This window comes from Parambassis ranga, chromosome 19 (genome assembly GCF_900634625.1).
Source record: "Parambassis ranga chromosome 19, fParRan2.1, whole genome shotgun sequence".
Classification (NCBI taxonomy): domain Eukaryota; kingdom Metazoa; phylum Chordata; class Actinopteri; family Ambassidae; genus Parambassis; species Parambassis ranga.
In genome coordinates, this window is record NC_041039.1 from 18,086,534 (window position 1) to 18,105,555 (window position 19,022).

Genomic DNA, 19,022 nt, shown 5'->3' on the forward strand with positions numbered 1-19,022 from the left:
ATAACCCAGCTGGAGTCAGACCTCAGACGAGATGATGCCATTTCCAAGCCGGTACTCTGCCTTGGTTAATACACCATAAAAGAAGCTAACCCATGCTTTTTCATTTTGATATCCAGCATTTATTTGATTAGGGTAAGAAAACTGTATTTGTACTTGCTGGGAGATCCACCACAGGGGGAGTGAGGCAGATTTTAGCCCCTTCAAACAGCATGTTGTGTTCATTTCCTTTTCCAGTTTAAAAATGCTCTGCCAGAACTCTTTATTCTTGACTTGGAGTGGCTGCACCCAATGACATACTTATTCTGCAAAATACCTTCAGATCCATTCAAGATACTACCTGCTTTGCTTTGTAAGCAGCACTCCACACACACACACACACAAAAGTATAAAACCTGAGGACCATGATAAACCTGGCCTTCTGTCTGATTCTGAAGGTGCCATCGGGGGAAACCATGACAAATAGTTTGTTATGCAGAGAGACTGTGGTGCTTCTTAGTGTCACTTTGTTTCCTTGGGGATGAAAAAAAAACTGCAATAGAACAGAACGTGCACTGAAGTAACTCTTACTGATGGCGCCTATGACGGCATCTGGTGGTGCGGAACACCCTACGAATGAGTCTTGGCAGCATTTTTTTTTTTTTTTTTTTTTTTTAACAAATCCATGAATCAGACTCTGCTTCAAAACACTTTAATATACAGAGGAAGACGTTTAAGAACACAAAGTAGTTCCTGTTGAATGATTTCATGATGTGCAGGTGCAAAGCTAACACTGACACAAGTCCCAACTGCATCCAAATGCCCTGTAGAATTATTTGTTAGCTGCAATGTCAGGAAAGGTTCTACAGTATGTTGAAGTAAACAAAAAAGGAAAGAATACATTGATTAAAAATCAGATGTTCACCTGTGGCCACATCCATTTAGTGTGATGACAGAGCAGCTCACAGGGCATGCATGCAGAGTAGTTTTATTTTGGACTGCTTGACCTAAGAAAGGACATGCAGTGTCACGTACTGTCAGCATCAATGTTAACTGTCAGCTAGATCTGGTGTTGAGCTCTGCCATGTTGTGACCCCTAAGCACACACCAGCAGCTGGTCCTTCAGATGTCAGTGTGTGTTTTTGGTCGGCACGCCACCTCAGGCAAATCAGAGAGTCCCCATCTCGACTTTCTTCCAGTTGTAACTGGTGCAGCACCTTATTTTAAGCTGATGCAGATGTACGCACAGTCTAAAATGTTTCTGTTTATTTTACAGGCAGCAGCAGGGAACATTATCAACATGTTGTGGCAGCTGATGGAAAATGGTTTGGAGGAGCTGAAACTTTTACAGACTGTGTTGGTCCTTCTAACCACCAACACCGTCGTACATGATGAAGTACTTTCCAAGGTACAAGGACAACACACTCATACATCACTCTACTTGCTTCTTTCTGTACCTAACCTATTGTGTGTGCGGTCTAAACACTGCAGGAATTCATAGTGAGTCATCTCTTATGTATTGAGGCTACAGTATTGTATTTTGTCCAGCGTTTTGAGATGCTTCTGGTCCATTGCATGCAGCATCTGAACTTAGTGGCAAATTCATTGAGCTGTCACATGTTTTTCTTCACTTTGTTCTTGCTATATGTTGGAGGACATAATGCATTGTAAAGCTTAAGCTAACCAATCCACTTTCTAAAGTCACTTCACTAGACTATGTAGCCTGGAATGTCAGAGGACACAAAACTGTTGAAGAATTCACTCTATAATGAATTTTAATTGTTCTCTTTTGTCCCTGCTCAGGCTATTGTGCTGTGTTTCCGTCTTCACTTCACTAAGGACAACATCACCAACAACACAGCTGCTGCCACCGTCAGACAGGTCGTCACTGTGGTGTTTGAGAGGATGGTGGCCGAGGATGAGCGCTTTAAAGGTTACAGGATGCTATCACTTAAAAGATGAGGAGTCCTTGCAGGAAGACTTGTACCCTCAATCTCTAAAATATGAATTGTATTTAATCTCAAGGTATTGTGGAGCAACCTCCACCTGTTCAGGGAAACACCAACCGGCGGTCTGTCAGTACACTGAGACCCAGTGCTAAGGATGCATATATGCTGTTCCAGGTATGTCCACCAGGGGGCAGTAGCCTTCCACACAGTGTTAAGCCCTCCTCCTGTCAACTTGTGTGAAATCTTTGGACTTAGTTGTTGCTTTTGATCTCATCATTTGTGGACGAGAGACAAAAAAAAAATACAGAATAATAAAAGCATATCTGCTTTCATCTCTGCAGCAGAGTGAAACTTGTAAGAAGTGATTCAATGGTCCCTTGTCTTCAACTCTCATGTTATTTTTCACCCACGCTGCACTTTTATGTGATGACTCTTACCCTCCAAGCAGTGTTCAGTGAATGCACTGTTTCAGCTGCTGTGATGTGAGCAGAACATAACGGTCCATTGTTTTGAATACTGATGCGGACCTTCCTACAGGACTTGTGCCAGCTAGTGAATGCTGATGCCCCCTACTGGCTGGTGGGAATGACAGAGATGACCCGGACATTTGGCTTGGAACTGCTGGAGTCAGTTCTTAATGATTTCCCTGGTGTTTTCCTACAGGTACATACATTCTTATAATGTGTATAAGGTGTTACGTACACTATTATGCACCTCGTACTAGTAACAGTATGTATCTTGCTATTGCGTCACCTAATCCTGATGTTCCTTGCTCTTTCTGTTTCAAACAAAGCACCAAGAGTTCAGCTTCCTGCTGAAAGAACGAGTATGCCCTCTTGTCATCAAGCTCTTCTCCCCCAACATAAAGTTCCGGCAGGGCAGCAGCAGCGCTGCCTCTCCAGCACCTGTGGAGAAACCTTATTTTCCCATCTGCATGCGGTTGCTCCGTGTGGTCTCAGTCCTCATCAAACACTTCTACAGCTTACTGGTAAGGGGTTAAGATGCAGTGATGGTCGACTGGCCAGAACTGTTGCCTGACGGATGCATTATATCTGAGATATCTTAAGGGATTTTTTAAGCACACAGCTGACACACTTAATTGATCTGGTCTGATTAGCATTGGATTAGCATATCAGTAATTTTGTCTTAGTTCTGCACCAGACACTGTAATGAGCTTAGCGGCATTTCAGTAATTCAACATTGCAGCTGTTTTTATTTGGGGATATCAAGACTTGAGATAGAAATTTGTCAACAGACACCCATTCTGTGAGATCCTTCCTAAGCCAGAAGGGACTCTGGGATTCTGTTTTCTCTGCCCAAATGATTTTCCCAGTCATATATGTGTGTCTGCTTGCTTTGCAGGTGACTGAGTGTGAGATCTTCTTGTCTCTGCTGGTGAAGTTTCTGGATGGGGAGAAGCCACAGTGGCTAAGAGCAGTGGCCGTGGAATCAGTCCATAGGCTCTGCGTGCAGCCGCATTTGTTACGGTGAGAAAACACTTTTACAGTGTAGAACAATTCCACTAATATTTTGCAGTTCTGTACTGGAAAGGGGTACAATCAGCATTTGTCAGGTCTTTTTAGTTTCTTGTATTTTTTAGCTTCAGTTGCCATCAACAGCAATGTGACTGTAATACATTGGTGTGAATTTTCACCTTGTTTCCTGCTGCACCACTTAGTAAAGTCAGCGACTACTGGCATTTAACATGTGTACTGGCCTCAGTTTATTAGGATGTTAGAGAACTGGTACAGTACCAATGTTAGATGCTGTCTCTTAAATTCATTGTCTCTTTTTTCAGTTCTTTCTGCCAGTCGTACGACATGAAGCAACACTCTACTAAGGTATTCAGAGACATTGTCAATGCCCTGGGATCCTTCATTCAGTCCCTCTTCATTGTCCCCAGTGTTGGCAACCCTGCTGTTGTCAGTGCACCTGCTGGTCAGTTAACTGAGTTTTATTTGTAAAGAAATAACCTTCTAGCTTGTTTCCAACCTCAATCCTGACTCTGACTTCCTGTTCAGGTGGGTCTGGTTCAGGGCCCCAAGGCACAGCACAGGGTGGCACAGGACCAGGAGGGGTCAGTGGAACCCTGACCACACAGGCGGCGTTTGAATACCGTGGTACCTGGATCCCCCTTATGACTGTTAGTGTCCAGGGCAGCGCCAAGGCCACCTAGTAAGAACTGTTATTTCACATACTTATAAGTGTTCAGCTGCCTCTTGTCTTTCATGCGTATGCAAATAAGAAATGCTTCAATGACCACATAATAGTCCAAATGTATGCTAATTAGCATAAATGTTATGTAAGTACTTTAATTTCCTCACAGACCTTATCATATTTTGCTCTTTCTATTTTTTCCAGTTTAGAGATGCTGGACAAAGTTGAGCCTCCATCCATCCCAGAGGGCTATGCTATGTCCGTGGCCTTCAGTGCTCTGCTCGACCTGGTGAGGGGCATCACCTCCATGATTGAAAGAGAACTGTCCATGGAAGAGGAGGCAGCTGCTGAATTCAGGGAGGCTCACCCAGACCAGGAGTGGAAACCACAAGCTGGTGAGAACAAGCCATCATGTTGATGGTATAGACTCAGCAAATTAAATATATATAACACTAGAGTTGTATCTTAAGCTGCATTTTAACAGTAAAATGTTTATCTGTACAATCTACATAATACTTTTGTGTTTGCTGTCTGTGTTTTACTGCAAGATTGCTAAACCTATTGAAAGTAACCCTTCTCTGCCCCCTAGTGGCCAGATACCCTTTTGATTTGTTTCTTTTACCACGACTGAGGTGAAGTAATTCCTATGTAACACCAGTAATATTTTGTCTTTCTGTCTTAGGAGCCCACTTGGTGTGGGAGGAGATGGTCAGTGCCTGCTGGTGTGGTCTCCTGGCTGCCCTGTCTCTGCTGCTGGATGCCAGGTATGTACAGACAATAAAACTACACACCACAACAAAGAATATATTCCTGGACACAGTGTGTATGTATAAATTGCATTTAGTTTAATTTCTGATGCCATATTTTTTTCATATGCTTCACTTTTCTCCCTTGTCTTGTGCTTTTTAGCACGGATGAGACGGCCACAGAGAACATCCTGAAGGCGGAGCTAACCATGGCTTCGCTGTGTGGTCGCCTGGGCTTGGTGACACCGCGTGATGCCTTCATCACAGCTATCTGCAAGGCCTCTCTGCCACCACACTATGCCCTAACTGTTCTCAGCAGCAATGCTGCTAACCTCTCTAGCAAAGGTACAGTTCTGCAGTTGGTGAATTAGATTTTGCTTAAAACCTAATATAAAGCAAGGCTGTACTTCTTGCGTCACCCAACCCCTTACTTGTCCGTATGCACTAACCATATCACCCAAAATACCTGGAGAGCACCGTAAACCTCTCCACAACCCCGAGGATGGCCTCTGGTCATGTGTGTTTATGTCAAATTAATGAGCACCTGTCCCATATGGAGAGATGTTCTCAACATGTAAACTGCTGGCCTGTCTCTGCTGGCCTGCTCTTATTGCATTAATCCATAACTTTTCACTTTTTTGACTTCTAATTAAGAGCGGCAAGGAGACTGTGTCTGGGGAACATAGACAGACATACACAGCTGCTCTCTAACCAACTGCTCAGACATTCAGTATTTGCATATCAGCTTGTAGAGATAAAGCTGGCAAATTGGGTCTTGACTCACGATGGGTGTTTGCCTTGGAGTTAATTAAGAAAGCTTTTCTTGCATGTCATAAGCTTGTTACAGAACCAGTTTGTGTTTGTTACTGAGCCTCATTGAAAGACTTTACTCCCGCGTGGGCGTGTGCTTGTGTGTTCTCCACAGCCTACTCAATCCAGGGCCAGAGTGTGCAGATTATCAGTCCCTCCAGTGAGTCTCATCAGCAGGTGGTTGCTGTGGGGCAGCCACTCACCGCCCAGCCCCAGGGCACTGTGGTGGTAAGGACACACACACACACACAATTCTGAAGAGGCTATAGTAACACTTGACTTGATTTTATTTTTGTTCTGGAAACAAAGCTCACGAACATTATTATTGTGGAGACAAATTATACCGAACATAATTATCCAGTAAGGAGACAGCTAAGCTGTTGCAGTTGGAGAATAGACACACTCTCCTACACATGTAGCATCTACACAAAAATAATCGCAGGTAAAATAAAATGCGAAGCAGAGCAATTTGTTTACTAGGCTCCCCGTGATATTAATATGCATATTATGCACAACACCTACTGATAACACCCACATAGAAATACACAACATTCAGGTAAGAGGAGCATGCAGGCCAGGTATGCTTATGCGTCCAGATTTCCCATGAGTGCAATCATATTTTAAAATACATGCAGAGTGACCTAGACCCTGAAATGGGTAATTACGCTGCGTTCACAACCCCTCCCTATAGTAATAGTAAGGTTAACAAGGTGATCTAATTTTTTGTTATTAATGTTAATGTATTCCACCTCCTCCATCACGACAGTTCATGTAGCCGTGACCGTCTTCACCAGTAATACATTTGTTTTATGGTAGTTACTTTTTTAAATGTTTTACCCATTATCAACAAAATGCATTGTATTGTTTACATCACAATGTGCTGTGCTCTAACTGTTTGTCCCTCCGTCAGCTGACTGCCAAGAACATCCAGTGTATGAGAACCCTGTTGAACCTGGCTCATTGCCACGGGGCCGTGCTGGGCACCTCCTGGCAGCTGGTACTGGCTACCCTCCAGGTACTACAACCCCCCCGCCTTGTAGCTACATACAAGTACAGTATGCACACCCACTCAGTCTAATTAAATGCGACACATATACATCCATTTGATTTACACATGCATAAATGCAGACATGAAAGATAATTAAACCTGGTTAATAGTGTGTACCACACAATGATCTTTGTGTATATCTAACAGAATAGTGTTTGTAATAGATTTATTTCTTTATTTATTTTCTCACCCAGCACTTGGTTTGGATCTTGGGTCTGAAGCCGGGGGTGGGTGGGGCCCTGAAGCCTGGTCGAGCAGTTGAGGGACCCAGCACTGTGAGTGTTGTCTATGTGTTTAGTGTGCCTTGTATCTCATTATCAAAGCCAGTGAGCTTACAGGCTGTTTGTGTCTTTATTAAAACAGGTGCTGACCACAGCAGTGATGACAGACCTGCCCGTCATCTCCAACATCCTATCCAGACTCTTTGAGAGCTCTCAGTAAGGATCAATGAACACCATCTCCATCCATCCATCTTCTACCGCTTATCCGGGGCCGGGTCGCGGGGGCAGCAGTCTAAGCAGGGACACCCAAACTTCCCTCTCACCAGACACTTCCTCCAGCTCCTCTGGGGGAATCCCGAGGCGTTCCCAGGCCAGCCGAGAGACATAGTCTCTCCACCGCGTCCTGGGTCTTCCCCGGGGCCTCCTCCCAGTGGGACATGCCCGGAACACCTCCCCAGGGAGGCGTCCAGGAGGCATCCGAACCAGATGCCCGAGCCACCTCAGCTGGCTCCTCTCGATGTGGAGGAGTAGCGGCTCTACTCCGAGCTCCTCTCGGGTGACTGAGCTTCTCACCCTATCTCTAAGGGAGCGCCCAGCCACCCTTCGAAGGAAACTCATTTCAGCCGCCTGTATTCGCGATCTCATTCTTTCGGTCACTACCCAAAGCTCATGACCATAGGTGAGGGTAGGAACGTAGATTGACCGGTAAATCGAGAGCCTCGCCTTCCGGCTCAGCTCCTTCTTCACCACAACAGACCGGTACAGCGACCGCATTACTGCGGAAGCTGCACCGATCCGTCTGTCAATCTCCCGCTCCATTTTCCCCTCACTCGTGAACGAGACCCCGAGATACACAAACTCCTCCACTTGGGGCAGGAGCTCTCCTCCGACCCAGAGAGGACAGACTACCTTTTTCCGGTCGAGAACCATGGCCTCAGACTTGGAGGTGCTGATTCTCATCCCAGCCGCTTCACACTCGGCTGCAAACCGTCCCAGTGCACACTGGAGGTCCCGGCTCGATGAAGCCAACAGGACAACATCATCTGCAAAAAGCAGAGATGAAATCCTATGGTTCCCGAACCAGATCCCCTCCGGTCCCTCGCTGCGCCTAGAAATTCTGTCCATAAAAATTATGAACAGAACCGGTGACAAAGGGCAGCCCTGCCGGAGTCCAACATGCACTGGGAACAGGTCTGACTTACTGCCGGCAATACGAACCAAACTCCTGCTCCGGCCATACAGGGACCTAACGGCCCTCAACAGAGGGCCACGGACCCCATACTCCCAGAGCACCTCCCACAAGATGCCGCGAGGGACATGGTCGAACGCCTTCTCCAAGTCCACAAAACACATGTGGACTGGTTGGGCGAACTCCCATGAACCCTCCAGCACCCTGCGGAGGGTATAGAGCTGGTCCAGTGTTCCGCGGCCAGGACGAAAACCACATTGCTCCTCCTTAATCCGAGGTTCGACTATAGGCCTAATTCTCCTCTCCAGTACCCTGGCGTAGACTTTCCCAGGGAGGCTGAGGAGTGTGATCCCCCTGTAGTTGGAGCACACCCTCCGGTCCCCCTTTTTAAAAAGAGGGACCACCACCCCGGTCTGCCAGTCCAGCGGCACTGCCCCCGATTGCCACGCGATGTTGCAGAGGCGTGTCAACCAAGACAGCCCCACAACATCCAGAGACTTAAGGTACCCAGGGCGAATCTCATCCACCCCCGGTGCCTTGCCGCCGGGGAGCTTTTTGACTACCTCGGCAACTTCAGCACAGGTGATGAACGAGTCCACCACTGAGTCATCAGCCTCCGCTTCCATAATGGAAGGCGTGTTGGTGGGATTGAGGAGGCCCTCAAAGTACTCTTTCCACCGTCCAACCACCCCCTCAGTCGAGGTCAACAGCTCCCCACCTCCACTGAATACAGTGTTGGCAGAGTACTGCTTCCCCCTCCTGAGGCGCCGGACGGTTTGCCAGAATCTCTTTGAGGCTGACCGATAGTCCTCCTCCATGGCCTCCCCGAACTCCTCCCAGGCCCGAGTTTTTGCCTATACAACTGCCCTCGCTGCAGCACGCTTGGCCTGCCGATACCTATCAGCTGCTTCAGGAGTCCCACAAGCCAACCAGGCCCGATAGGACTCCTTCTTCAGCTTGACGGCATCCCTGACCTCCGGTGTCCACCACCGGGTCCGGGGATTGCCGCCACGACAGGCACCAGAGGCCTTGCGGCCGCAGCTTCGGACTGCTGCATCGACAATGGAGGTGGAAAACATAGTCCACTCCGACTCAATGTCTCCAACCTCCCTCGGAATCTGGGTGAAGCTCTCCCGGAGGTGGGAGTTGAAGATCTCCCTAGCGGAGGGTTCGGCCAAACGCTCCCAGCAGACCCGCACAGTACGTTTGGGCCTGCCGGGCCCGTCCAGCCTCTTCCCCCGCCAACGGATCCAACTCACCACCAGGTAGTGATCAGTTGACAGCTCAGCCCCTCTCTTCACCCGAGTGTCCAAAACACAAGGTCGAAGGTCGGCTGACACGATTACAAAATCGATCATCGACCTCCGGCCTAGGGTGTCCTGGTGCCAGGTGCACCGATGGACAACCTTGTGCTCGAACATGGTGTTCGTTATGGACAAACCATGCCCAGCACAGAAGTCCAATAACAAAACACCACTCGGGTTCAGATCGGGGAGGCCGTTCCTCCCAATCACGCCTCTCCAGGTGTTACTGTCACTGCCCACGTGGGCGTTGAAGTCTCCCAGCAAGATGACAGAGTCCCCGGTTGGGGTGCCATCCAGCACCCCTCCCAGAGACTGTAAGAAGGTCAAGTACTCTACACTGCTGTTCGGCGCATACGCCGAAACCACAGTGAGAGACCTCTCCCCAACCCGGAGGCGCAGGGAGGCGACCCTCTCACATACTGGGGAAAACTCCAACACATGGCAGCTAAGCTGTGGGGCTATAAGCAAGCCCACACCAGCCCGCCGCCTCTCACCATGGGCAACTCCAGAATAGAAGAGAGTCCAACCCCTCTCAAGGAGTTGAGTTCCAGAACCCAAGCTGTGCGTGGAGGCGAGCCCGACTATATCTAGTCGGTACCGCTCGGCCTCCCGCACAAGCTCAGGCTCCTTCCCCCCCAGCGAGGTGACATTCCATGTCCCCAGAGCCAGTTTCTGTGTCCGGTGATCAGGTCGCCGAGGCCCCCGCCTTCGACTGCCACCCAATCCACTCTGCACCGGCCCCTTACGGTTCCTCCCACCGGTGGTGGGCCCATGGGAGGTCGGCCCCACGTCGCTCCTTCGGGCTAAGCCCGGCCGGGCCCCGTGGGGAAAGGCCCGGCCACCAGGCGCTCGCATTCGAGCCCCAACCCCGGGCCTGGCTCCAGGGTGGGGCCCCGGCTGCGCCATACCGGGCGACGTCACGGTCCTCGATTTTGTTTGCCTCATAAGGGGGTTTTTGGACCGCTCTTAGTCTGGCCCATCACCCAGGACCTGTTTGCCTTGGGAGACCCTGCTGGGGGCATTAAGCCCCCGACAACATAGCTCCTAGGATCATCTGGGCACTCAAACCCCTCCACCACAGTAAGGTGGCGGTCCATGGAGGGGATCAATGAACACTCTGCATAGAAAGGGCTACATTATGTTAAATAAATGTTCATATACAATTGTGTGACTTGAACAATACCACAACCGTGGTATTAAACACACACGTGTGTTTTTAAGCATGTTAACGTCTTAATGCTTAATGCAGTATCTGCACACACAATCCAAAATATCTTTTTTTGTGCAATGCAGATACCTGGATGATGTGTCCCTGCACCACCTGATCAATGCTCTCTGTTCCCTCTCCCTGGAAGCCATGGAAATGGCTTATGGAAACAATAAAGTAAAGTGCTCCTGCATCCCACAAATTATATTATTTAATATTTTGAGATGTCCTAAATTGGAATTTTGTTAGAAGATGTTTCCAGTATTGACCTTCAGTTTCTTTTTTTCTGGTCACGGTTCAGGAACCATCTCTGTTTGCGGTTGCCAAGCTGCTGGAAACTGGCCTTGTAAACATGGATCGTATAGAGATCCTGTGGAGACCCCTGACTGGCCACCTACTGGAGGTAACTTATACTTAGAACTAAAGCCAGTATTGTGATGGTGAGCACATAGATGCATGTGTCTTTTTTTACATAATCCCCAGAGTACACTGAATCTGAATCTTAAATAATTCAAGGCTGAAATGTCAAAAGTAATCTTAAAAAATTACTTTTTAATTTAATATTTGTGGTTTATTTAGGAGTACTAAAGCTCTCAGGTGACATTTTTCCATGGAGCCTGGTGACCATGAAAGCGAAATATTATTGAACAAAAAACGTTTTCATAGTTTTGACATTTTTTTATCCAAAGCTGAGATTTTTTAGGTTTTTCTACCTAGTCCTTGAAAGCTGTAATATTACAGACATTAAAAATGCACCCAGCTACACTACATGGTAAAGTTAATAAAATCTGTCAGTGCAAGTAACAACCAGGCTGGAACTGAATGCAAAAAAAAAATCATGTTGGGCCAGGATCAGTGTGCTGTAATCGGAGAACCGGTGTCATACATGTGTATAGTACTGTAAGCCTGGACTATAATTATTTACACCAGACTACAGAACTATTGCTCATCACAGGCAAGATATTATCAAATGTTTGTTTCTGCATCTGTTAGGGGTGGAACAGTTCACTAAATCCACGGTTCGGTTCTTATCACGGTTCTGAGGTCACGGTTTTCGGTTCGGTTCGGTTTACAATGTTGAGGATTTGTTATTTGCACGGCAGCATGTCATTTCTCTCTGTGCTGCTGTCTGCGCACAGAGACACATGCACAGACAAACACACACACAGACACACACCGTCAGAAAAGAGAACGTGTGTTGCTTTGTGCTAGTTGGATAGACTGAACTCTATGACTACGCTAGGTTAAGCTAACGTTACTGATTGAAATATATTATTTACATCCCGCTCTGTGAGCATTGACGGGACCAGCGGCAGCTTTGCGCACGTTTGGCCGCAGAGTGCTGTGGGTCTCTCTGCTCTGCTGCAGCTGAACCTGCTGCGTGAAGCTACAGAGACTGACCGGCTGTGAGTGTTTTGAGGCGGGGGAGGAGCTCATGGCCGCTGCTTCAGACAGTAGCTGACTGCAGAATGATTTCACGTCAGTCTCCAAAAGTCACCAGAGAGAGTCACTAGTTGCTTTTGATTAAAAAAAGTTTGAAAAGCCGCCAAATGTAGCGAGAGAGACGCCAAGTTGCCAACACTCGTCTCCATGCTGTGGTAAAAACGCCTCCCTGTAATACTTGATGCGCATTTCCAGAACCAAACAGAACACGCGCTCCGAACCGAAACAGGTGTACCGAACGGTTCAGATTTTTTTCCTGAACCGTCCCACCCCTAGCATCTGTGAGTGCACTGTACCAAATAAGGGGTTAGTACTGCACTCTAGGTGTTTGCAGTCCTGTCTTCATGTCGTCATTAGAAGATTCTCTTTTTATATATCTGTAAAGGTGTGTATGGAGGTTTTACTTCTCATTTTCTTTATCTATCTCCCCTCTCTTTTGCACTCCTGTTTGTTTTGCAGAAGGTAAGCTCAGACTCTTTCCCCTATAAACATTGGCTTTCCTGTCTTTCTCCCACTCTCTCTTTTTATTCCCATCTGTTCTCTGTGCCTCTCAGTCTGACATCAACATGTTGGAGTTGAGAGGTCGCTGTGTCAGAATGTGTCCACAGTGCGTTTTGCTCAGCTATCAGTGTTTGATCATTACTGTATGCCCAATCCAAAGCTCTGATTTGTCACCAAAAAGAATCTGAAGCTGCACATGAAAAGTATGCTTAGATGAAATGCTGTGTCTTTCTTTGTGGGCTTTTTCAAATTCAGTGCTTTGATATTGTAAAGAACTGCAGCACCTTTACCGTTTATAGATTACACAGAAGTATGTTGTCATTGAAGTGTGGTGCTTTTAAGTGGATACACATGGATCACCAGGCTGTCTTTATGTCTGTAAGCAAAAGTTTAATCGCTGCAAAAGTAAAAAGAAAACGAACAAACAAAAGTATAGATCACAGATGAGCTCCAATGTTTCCCTGGGATTCTTCAACCAGACCATACTCGTCTCTGTTCAGCCTGGCCTCTCCATGTGTATCTATAATTTCATGATTAAACTGTCTGTCACGGCATAATCTCTTGCCACAGGGGATCCCATGTCTCTATCGCACAGTCTGGGGTTTATTTCACTCACTTGTCTCATACCCACCCACTATGAGCCCCCTGCTGGGAAGCACTGCCTCTGCGTCAGATCTGTCATTATTCGCATGTGTCTGCATTTGTGCCTATATGCAATGTGTTCTGCAGGTCTGCCAGCACCCAAACTCCAGAATGAGAGAGTGGGGGGCCGAGGCGTTGACAGCGCTCATCAAAGCAGGGCTGGCCTACAAACATGATCCTCCACTGGCCCAAAATCAGGTAGGTCAGAGCATTAGCAGTACAGCGACTAAAAACTGAACAAAAATGAAGAAATGTGTTTGTATAAATCAACGCCAGTGAAACGGCTAAGGGGAAAAAATGGGGTCTGTATTGCAAAGCAGAGATGAGCATCTGCTTAAATGCCTTAAAACACAAATGTCACAGTCACTTTCTCTTGGCACACTCAAAAACAGTGTCTGTGACCTTCACCTTAGTGAGACAGATAAAGAGAATTGCAGAGAGCTTATCTGAAAGAGGGCAGAGGAACTGTGGTAACATCACACGACCATACATAGGATGTACTGTCCTACATTGGCTTTCCAAAGGGCTTCTTACTGTGTCATATTTTTACTTTCCATATGCATGTAAGGTCACGGATAGTTATTAAAAAATACAAAAATAACATCAACTCAAAGGATATTTAGTCTTAGCGACTTGCATACATGCAGCAGAATGCAGATATTGGCCAGGTTTTATTGGGTAATATTAATGTACAAATCCTCTTTAAAGACTGTCCACTGTAACTAAAAAGCCATTTGAGTAGAGCACAAAACAATAAACACCCTGATGCCATCTTTACTGCATGTTATTCCCCTGTATTTTCTATCTGTGTCTAAAAACAATAAATGATGATCCAGTGAAGCTACAGCTCAATATATGTACTATTTTTACAGTGTGGTAACATCAAAACTGACAAAGAAAGAATGTAATATTTGCAGATTGTTGCCAGTTAAATTAATTTCTGTCTGTCTCTTTTAATCCCACAGCGGCTGCAGCTTCTGTTGCTGAACCCCCTGAAGGAGTTGTCAAACGTGCTGCACGCAGACATCCGGCAGAAACAGCTAGAGTGTGTCCTGCAGATCCTGCAGAGCCAAGGAGACAGCCTGGGGCCTGGATGGCCCCTCGTTTTAGGTGTTATAGGAGCCATCCGCAATGATCAAGGGTAATCAGTTCATTAGTGTGGAAATCATTCTATTCTATAGTTGTTTTAGCAAATGTAAGAACCATCCTAAGATTCCCTTTTTTCATCCACACCACACGGGAGTCAGGAAACTAAATGTGTCTCGTTCCCCCTCAGTGAGTCACTGATCCGAACAGCCTTCCAGTGCCTGCAGTTGGTGGTGACAGACTTCCTCCCCACCATGCCTTGCACATGCCTCCAGATCGTAGTGGATGTAGCTGGCAGCTTTGGCCTTCAGAACCAGGAGCTCAACATCAGCCTCACGTCCATCGGCTTACTGGTGAGATAACGGATGTTTCTGGTTAATTTTCCAAGAGCTATCCTATACACACAGGCAGAGGCCCCAAGAGTGAGGAACGCTGTTCGATTGAGTTGTCTGCTGAGTTTTTGAGGGGCCAATAACTTGTAAATTAACAAGTGTGGGTGTGAGCGGGGCTGTGCTCACTAAGTATGACCCAAGTTTAATCTAATTTAACAGCACTTAACTGCTCCGCAGACATTTCATAGATCCTTTGTACAGTATTCAGGACATGCAAAACCATATATTGATCTGTGGTTTTCTGGATTATTTCACTTTGAGTGTGGCGGTTCCTGTGAGAGTACTTCATAGTAATAGATAGCAAAACCGCCAGAAGCATCTTACCAACTTTCCACTCTAATTTACACCCCACACCCCCCAAACTTCCTTTCCTACCCACAGTGGAACATTTCAGACTACTTCTTTCAAAGAGGCGAAGCCATCACACAGGAGCTGGAGAGGGAAGAGGAAGCACTGCAGAAACAAGCCCAGGAGAAAGGAGAAACCCTCAACAGGCCTTTCCACCCTGCCCCTCCCTTTGACTGCCTGTGGCTGTGCCTGTACGCCAAGCTGGGTGAGCTGTGTGTCGATCCGCGGCCCGCTGTGCGTAAGAGTGCTGGACAGACATTGTTCTCCACCATTGCTGCACATGGAACCTTGCTGCAGCAGCCAACGTGGCATATTGTGGTCTGGAAGGTATTTAGATTTACTTCAAATCAGATTTCCCTCCTATCCTCAATAAAAGTGTTTTAATGTGATGGATAAAAAAAATAAATGCTTATTCGGTGTCACCTCTAGGTCCTGTTCCAACTACTAGACTGCGTGAGGACGTCATCCACCACAGCAGATAAGGAGAAGATCGAGTCTGGAGGTGGGAACATTCTTATCCACCACTCACGAGATACTGCTGAAAAACAGTGGGCAGAGACGTGGGTGCTGACCCTGGCTGGGGTGGCACGCATTTTCAACACAAGGCGCTATCTCCTCCAGCAATTAGGTAAGCCAAATCAGTCACAGTGACACAGAAAAAAAGTGAAAAAGAAAAAAAGTCCAGAAACTGGCATTAAGTTTGTTAGGCTCCATGTGGATGGGATTAATATTCCACAGAGATATGAATAATAGTACATGAGCTCCTCATTAACTGCATTCAGCTTGCTCATTACAAGAGGTGACTCATAATATACAACACCTTCTCAGCACACTACACATAAAATCACTTAGAGGAAGGCTGCCCTTCCTACATACAGCCTAGATAAAATAAATAACGGTAGCTGGCAGTTTAATATCATCAGATGTGCCTCAGAGGAAGATTGTATGACATTGAAAATGGTGTCATATTCATGAGGACAAAATTAATATCAGGAAACAGCGCTTAGGCTGAATGCCCCCCCGCCACAGTTCCGTCTATGTGGCCTCTTTGAACTTCTGTTTGTTGTCGTATGTTGGTATGAGACTTCGCATGTCAAAGTGCTAATTGTCACACTTATTTCCGGTTAACACACATACTGCTAATTGGCCGCCTCACACTCTGTTTTGCCGTGTGTCTGCAGGTGATTTCTTTGAGGCATGGGAGGTGCTGCTGAACCACATACAGTCAGCAGCTCTCAGCAAAAACAACGAGGTCTCCCTGGCTGCCCTCAAGAGCTTTCAAGAAATCTTGCAGATTGTTACACCTGTAAAAGACTCCGACAAAGGAGGGGATGCTCTTGCCGCCATGGGCGTCCCCCCAGTGCTCATTGACCCCCTCTCAGCATCTGGTCCTGGCAGACCTCTGGTGCGTTCGGATTCGCTAGTGGAACGGTTGACGCGGTACAACGGTGCTGAGCTACAGGCGCCACCGCCTGGCGAGGAGTCAGCCTTAGAGGACTCGGCATTATGGTGGTCTGCGTGGAACACGTGGTACCGAACAGGAACGGACAGCACTAGGCCACCTAGTGGTCCGACAGAGAAGCTCTCCTTCATCCCTAGCCAGCCCTTCCTCACAGCATTAATCCAGATCTTCCCAGCACTCTACCAGCACATCAAATCCAACTTTAGTATGGAGGATCTGAAAAAGTTAGGGGTCATCCTCCATGGGGCCGTGTCAGTGCCTATCAGCAGTGATGCCTCTCCCTTCATCCTTCCCTCCTACACTGAGGCAGTGCTCACTAGCCTGCAGGAAGCTGTGCTCACTGCTCTGGATGTTTTGCAAAAGGTGGGAAAAGTTAATATCTGTTGCTTTTATTTTTGGGTTACTACACGGTATAGAATCTGATTTTTGTCATTTCCAGGTTTAGATCAATTTCCCATGCCAATGCAAATTCATTTGCACATTGCACAAATTGCCAGTTTCAGTGCTTAGTGTGACCTACATTACTATTTGTATAGCTCAGAATTCAGTGTTGTGAATGAGAAATGATGGATTCAATGTGTTTGTGTCTGTTCAGCCCTGGAAAGAATGTGTCAGTCTGCTAAATTATGTAATATGCAGTCCTGTGGTGGAAGTCAGCAGTGTTTGTTCCTCCCTTCCCTCCCTGCTGCAGGCCATCTGTGTGGGCCCGGAGAACCTGCAGGTCATGTACCCAGCCATCTTTGAACAGCTGCTACTTTTTGTGGAGTTCTCCTGCAAGCCTCCTCAGTACGGCAGGATGGAAACCAAACACGTGGCCAATGCCAAATACAACCAGGTAGGAAATGGAAAAACCGGCTCTTCCACTGCTCGGTTGTCATTTGCAATTTATTTCTTCTCATATGTTTGTTTCATAAGAATGTTGGTTGGCTTACACTGTTATTCAACATTCAGCTTTCCTCAGTCAAATCATACCTCTTGTTTGATGTTCATGAATCAGCTCCTTTTTTTTTTTCTACTCGACTTGAACTTATGAAATCTCTATCATGGCTCTTCATGAGGTTGACAGATTCTTCTGGACCCCCATCAGTAACCCTGAGTCATTTTTTCCTTTTAAATTCCCTTCTCTTCATGATTTATCCTGCTGGCTGCGTGCCAGAGAATGTCTCTTCATTTTTTCAGTTCTAAAACTTTTATCTCCAAGTCATCCAGTAATCTAGAGTAAGATTAATAAATTTAAAGTATTTTCACATCTTCTGTTAGATAATGCTCTGAGACTGTTCAAGCTAACACAGGCAGGCTGCTGTGGTTATGACTGTCCATTAGTCCTGCATGTAGGAAACAAACTCAGCTCTGGATATTTTTGTTGATCTGAAAATTGTTTAAGATTGTCAAAACAAAATTCCCACCCGACCAAACAGATGTTATGGGTGGTCTTCATTGCCTTTTTGTCAGATTGCCTTAAATGTCCTTGGTGCTAGGAGTGAGTGTTTCCTTCCCCCTAAATCATTCCAAGTTATTGAATCTCATCAACAAACCATGTCAGATTTGTCTTTTAAAAAAAAAACAACAATTTAATTGCAGTCTTCTCTCATTCTGTCTCTTGAACTACTCACTGGATAACCATATTTAGATCCAGCTGTTTGCACCGGTGAGTTTCATCATCTCTTTCAGTTGTACTAAGCTGTGCTCAATGCTGTTGTCCTACTCTCTGCGGTAGATGTGATATCACTCCGCACGGTAGGCTCTTGCGTCTCACCTGCGTCTCTCTCTCTCACTCACTCCATGCTCCCCTTTATCAGCCTGCCACTAACTTGTGGTTATGCCTCTGTGTGCGCTGTCCCTGTGGAGTTCATTTTCAGTTCAGTTTTTTGGTGACGTCCATACGCACATGTATGATTCTGTTTGTACTTCTTAAAGACACACTTTGTGGAAGCTAGTCCTTTGTTTGGCTTTAACATTTCAGCTGTCCTGCTCATATAAGCCTAACAAAACCTGAAATGGAATTACAGCCATATTAACACTACAAAAGGAATTTGTATGGTATTTTTTTACAAAGTGTGCCTTTAAATCTTTCAATGTTAATACGCCAAAAGTTAAGTTTTTGAATTATGGTGGACTAAAGGTCATTTCTGATTTTCCCTCCTTTGTGTAATCTTCACAGGCAGAATGGGTTGCCTTAAACTACGTTCCCTTTGCTGAGCGTTCCTTGGAGGTGGTGGTGGACCTGTACCATAAAACAGCGTGCCACAAAGCCGTCATTAATGAGAAGGTTCTGCAGAATATCATTAAGGTATTTTCACAAAGACTGAGTGTTAATAGTTTGCATGCTCACAATTTTGTAATAAATGTGAAGAAAAGAATCAAACATTTACTGTTAATTCCAGAGACCTTCTTTCTGATCTTTGTTTGGTGAGCAGTGCTCCAGACTGGAGGCAGCACTGAGCATGTTCGTTTGTGTTTCAGAAAGTGGCCCAAAAACTAAGAGAGAAAGAAAATGAGTTTCTCCCGGCCGACCCGTAGTCCTAGCTATTGTTATTTAAA

The 19,022-nt window shown here is 46.3% G+C and overlaps 1 protein-coding gene across 4 annotated transcripts in view; it reads left to right on the forward strand.

Annotated features, from left to right (window-relative positions):
* mon2 (MON2 homolog, regulator of endosome-to-Golgi trafficking) overlaps positions 1-19,022 on the forward strand; it is a 30,351-nt gene that overhangs the window by 6,968 nt on the left and 4,361 nt on the right. The window contains exons 4-30 of one of the 4 annotated variants that reach the window (XM_028431358.1): positions 1,253-1,384; positions 1,780-1,909; positions 2,002-2,099; positions 2,463-2,588; positions 2,719-2,913; positions 3,288-3,412; positions 3,724-3,863; positions 3,947-4,100; positions 4,287-4,477; positions 4,765-4,846; positions 4,992-5,173; positions 5,754-5,866; positions 6,549-6,653; positions 6,881-6,961; positions 7,050-7,123; positions 10,694-10,784; positions 10,909-11,010; positions 12,510-12,512; positions 13,281-13,391; positions 14,159-14,334; positions 14,470-14,632; positions 15,053-15,346; positions 15,449-15,647; positions 16,201-16,844; positions 17,173-17,316; positions 18,112-18,129; positions 18,643-18,771. In XM_028431358.1, the coding sequence (XP_028287159.1) occupies positions 1,253-1,384; positions 1,780-1,909; positions 2,002-2,099; positions 2,463-2,588; positions 2,719-2,913; positions 3,288-3,412; positions 3,724-3,863; positions 3,947-4,100; positions 4,287-4,477; positions 4,765-4,846; positions 4,992-5,173; positions 5,754-5,866; positions 6,549-6,653; positions 6,881-6,961; positions 7,050-7,123; positions 10,694-10,784; positions 10,909-11,010; positions 12,510-12,512; positions 13,281-13,391; positions 14,159-14,334; positions 14,470-14,632; positions 15,053-15,346; positions 15,449-15,647; positions 16,201-16,844; positions 17,173-17,316; positions 18,112-18,129; positions 18,643-18,771 (4,002 nt within the window). The remainder of the gene's footprint in view (positions 1-1,252; positions 1,385-1,779; positions 1,910-2,001; positions 2,100-2,462; positions 2,589-2,718; positions 2,914-3,287; positions 3,413-3,723; positions 3,864-3,946; positions 4,101-4,286; positions 4,478-4,764; positions 4,847-4,991; positions 5,174-5,753; positions 5,867-6,548; positions 6,654-6,880; positions 6,962-7,049; positions 7,124-10,693; positions 10,785-10,908; positions 11,011-12,509; positions 12,513-13,280; positions 13,392-14,158; positions 14,335-14,469; positions 14,633-15,052; positions 15,347-15,448; positions 15,648-16,200; positions 16,845-17,172; positions 17,317-18,111; positions 18,130-18,642; positions 18,772-19,022) is intronic. The other 3 variants (XM_028431360.1, XM_028431359.1, XM_028431361.1) reach the window with 3 other exon arrangements.